This window comes from Bison bison, unplaced genomic scaffold (assembly GCF_000754665.1).
Source record: "Bison bison bison isolate TAMUID 2011002044 unplaced genomic scaffold, Bison_UMD1.0 scf7180017864491, whole genome shotgun sequence".
Classification (NCBI taxonomy): Eukaryota; Metazoa; Chordata; class Mammalia; order Artiodactyla; family Bovidae; genus Bison; species Bison bison.
The window spans coordinates 13,278,228-13,280,471 of NW_011495050.1; the positions used below are offsets into that span (position 1 = coordinate 13,278,228).

At 44.9% G+C, this 2,244-nt stretch overlaps 1 protein-coding gene across 1 annotated transcript in view; it reads left to right on the top strand.

Moving 5' to 3' along the window:
* The window catches only part of TMEM74 (transmembrane protein 74), a 3,532-nt gene extending 2,360 nt beyond the window's left edge, over positions 1-1,172 (top strand). The window contains exon 2 of the mRNA XM_010863457.1: positions 210-1,172. Coding sequence (XP_010861759.1) covers positions 249-1,166 — 918 coding nt within the window. The 5' untranslated portion in view covers positions 210-248 and the 3' untranslated portion in view covers positions 1,167-1,172. The remainder of the gene's footprint in view (positions 1-209) is intronic.
* The last annotated feature ends 1,072 nt before the right edge of the window (positions 1,173-2,244 follow it).

Sequence of the window (2,244 nt, forward strand, 5' to 3'; positions counted from 1 at the left end):
TTCTTTTTCCCCCTGACTTAATTTTGCCCTTTTCCACCCTTTCCCGCCACTAGGTAGCTTCTCCTTTCTCTTACCTATTTTAGGGGGAATTGGGGCTAAAGTGTCAAAACCTGTAGCTACAAAGGAGAAGAGGGCCTCAGGAGCAGTACTCCTGGTGGTCCGGTCTTAGCTCCTGGTGGATTCTTATCTAACTGTATTGCTATTGGCAGACTCTCTGGAAGCTGCTGGGGAATGTCTGACTAGCTCGAATGGAGCTCCACTACCTTGTTAAGAAGAGCAGCCAGGCAGCCCCGTGTGATGCTGCTGACTGGAGTTCAAGAGGGCCTCCCGGGGACCAGGCAGATGCAGCAGCCACCAGAGCTGCTCTCTGCTGCCAGAGACATTGTACCCCGAAGCCAAAAGCATTGGAGATGGAAGCATGTAAACTTAGCCCTTCCCCAGCATCCCCTTCCCCCTCCCTGCAAGACAGTGCTATTCACACAGACTCGCTGCCACCAGGACCTCTCAACTCAGGGAACAACCAGATAACAGCAGAACAGAAAGTCTGCAACTGCTGCAGCCAGGAATTAGAAACCTCTTTTACCTACGTGGACGAGAATGTCAACCTGGAGCAAAGGAACAGGCGCTCCCCTTCAGCAAAAGGGAGTGATCACCTGGGAGACCTCGGCTGGGGAAATCCAAATGAGTGGTCCCACGAGTCTGCCATATCCCTGATTTCCGAAGATGAAGATGATGCCAGCTCGGAAGCCACCTCTTCAGGGAAGTCAGTAGACTATGGTTTCATAAGCGCCATCTTGTTCTTGGTCACTGGCATCTTGCTGGTGATCATCTCGTACATTGTCCCACGGGATGTGACTGTGGATCCCAACACTGTGGCGGCCCGGGAGATGGAACGCCTGGAGAAGGAGAGCGCGAGGCTGGGGGCTCACCTGGACCGCTGTGTGATTGCCGGACTCTGCCTGCTCACGCTTGGGGGGGTTGTTCTGTCCTGCTTGCTGATGATGTCCATGTGGAAGGGGGAGCTATACCGTCGTGACAGGTTTGCCTCCTCTAAAGAGTCTGCCAAACTCTACGGTTCCTTCAACTTCAGGATGAAAACAAGCACTAACGAAAACACCCTGGAACTGTCGCTGGTGGAGGAAGATGCTCTCGCTGTACAGAGTTAATTCTGGTTGTGAACTTCTTGAGAGTCTGCCTTGGTATTTTATATGAACAAAACAAAGCAAAACACATTTCTTAAAATTACTAGTGCAGTTTATTTGCCTGGCAAGAAAAGTTTGTTTCCCAAACCAACAGCCAGTGAGAGTTTTTGCTCTTGTATTTTTTATTTAAAAGAAAAGCCATGTAAGACGCATTAAGAAACCACAGCCAGCTCCACTGGTCCTTCTAAAGAGCTGAGACTAATCTGTAATGGCCACCTGCTTCTTCTATTAATACTTCTATAGCAAAATATTTCTAACAATTCAGTGTTCAAATGATTTCTTTTACATGATACGGGATGTTTTTCTTTAGACACTAGAAGGTATAGAACCAATTCGTAACCTGTTTTGTGAAAAAGAATGTAAGCACTAATCACATAAGGCTTACATTTAATTCTCAAAGGTGCTTATCCATTTTCTTACTCAACTTATTCTTTCTGTAATTTGGCTAAACATTAAAATATGGGGTTTTAAATTTGAATATTTTGAAGCTTGAAGATACTGATTATTAAAAAATGCAAAAATACATATGTTATTTTCAGAATTATTCCTGTACTCAAAAGTGGTAATTAAGTCATTAGAATAAACTTTCTAATAAAATTATATAAATCAGCCAATCTGAATTTAACCCAGAATGGTAGTGCCAGATATTAGCCAGTGTCACGTGCCCGTTTTCTAGATAAGTAAAATTAATTGCTGATATAAACCTCATTTTCTGTTTGTGATTTAGCCATCATATATATTACACATGCTGAAGTCTTTCTTGGTTCTCACCCCAGAGAGGTAAGCATAAGAGGTTTTTATCCTATTTCCAGATACCTACACATCTAGGCAGGTTGAGTCATAACCGGCTCAGGCACACTCCCAGGCCGTGGTTGTTTGGAGAAAACCTCCAATACACGTGCAGCTAGACTCGTGGGGACTGGGCCTAGAAACTGGTATCACTTGTTCCAGGTCAAGCAACAAGTCGTTGCCCCAGGATGGCAGCAGTCCTTAAGCTCACAGCCAAAAAATAAAAAACTAAAATGAGACGAGAGAGGCTGAA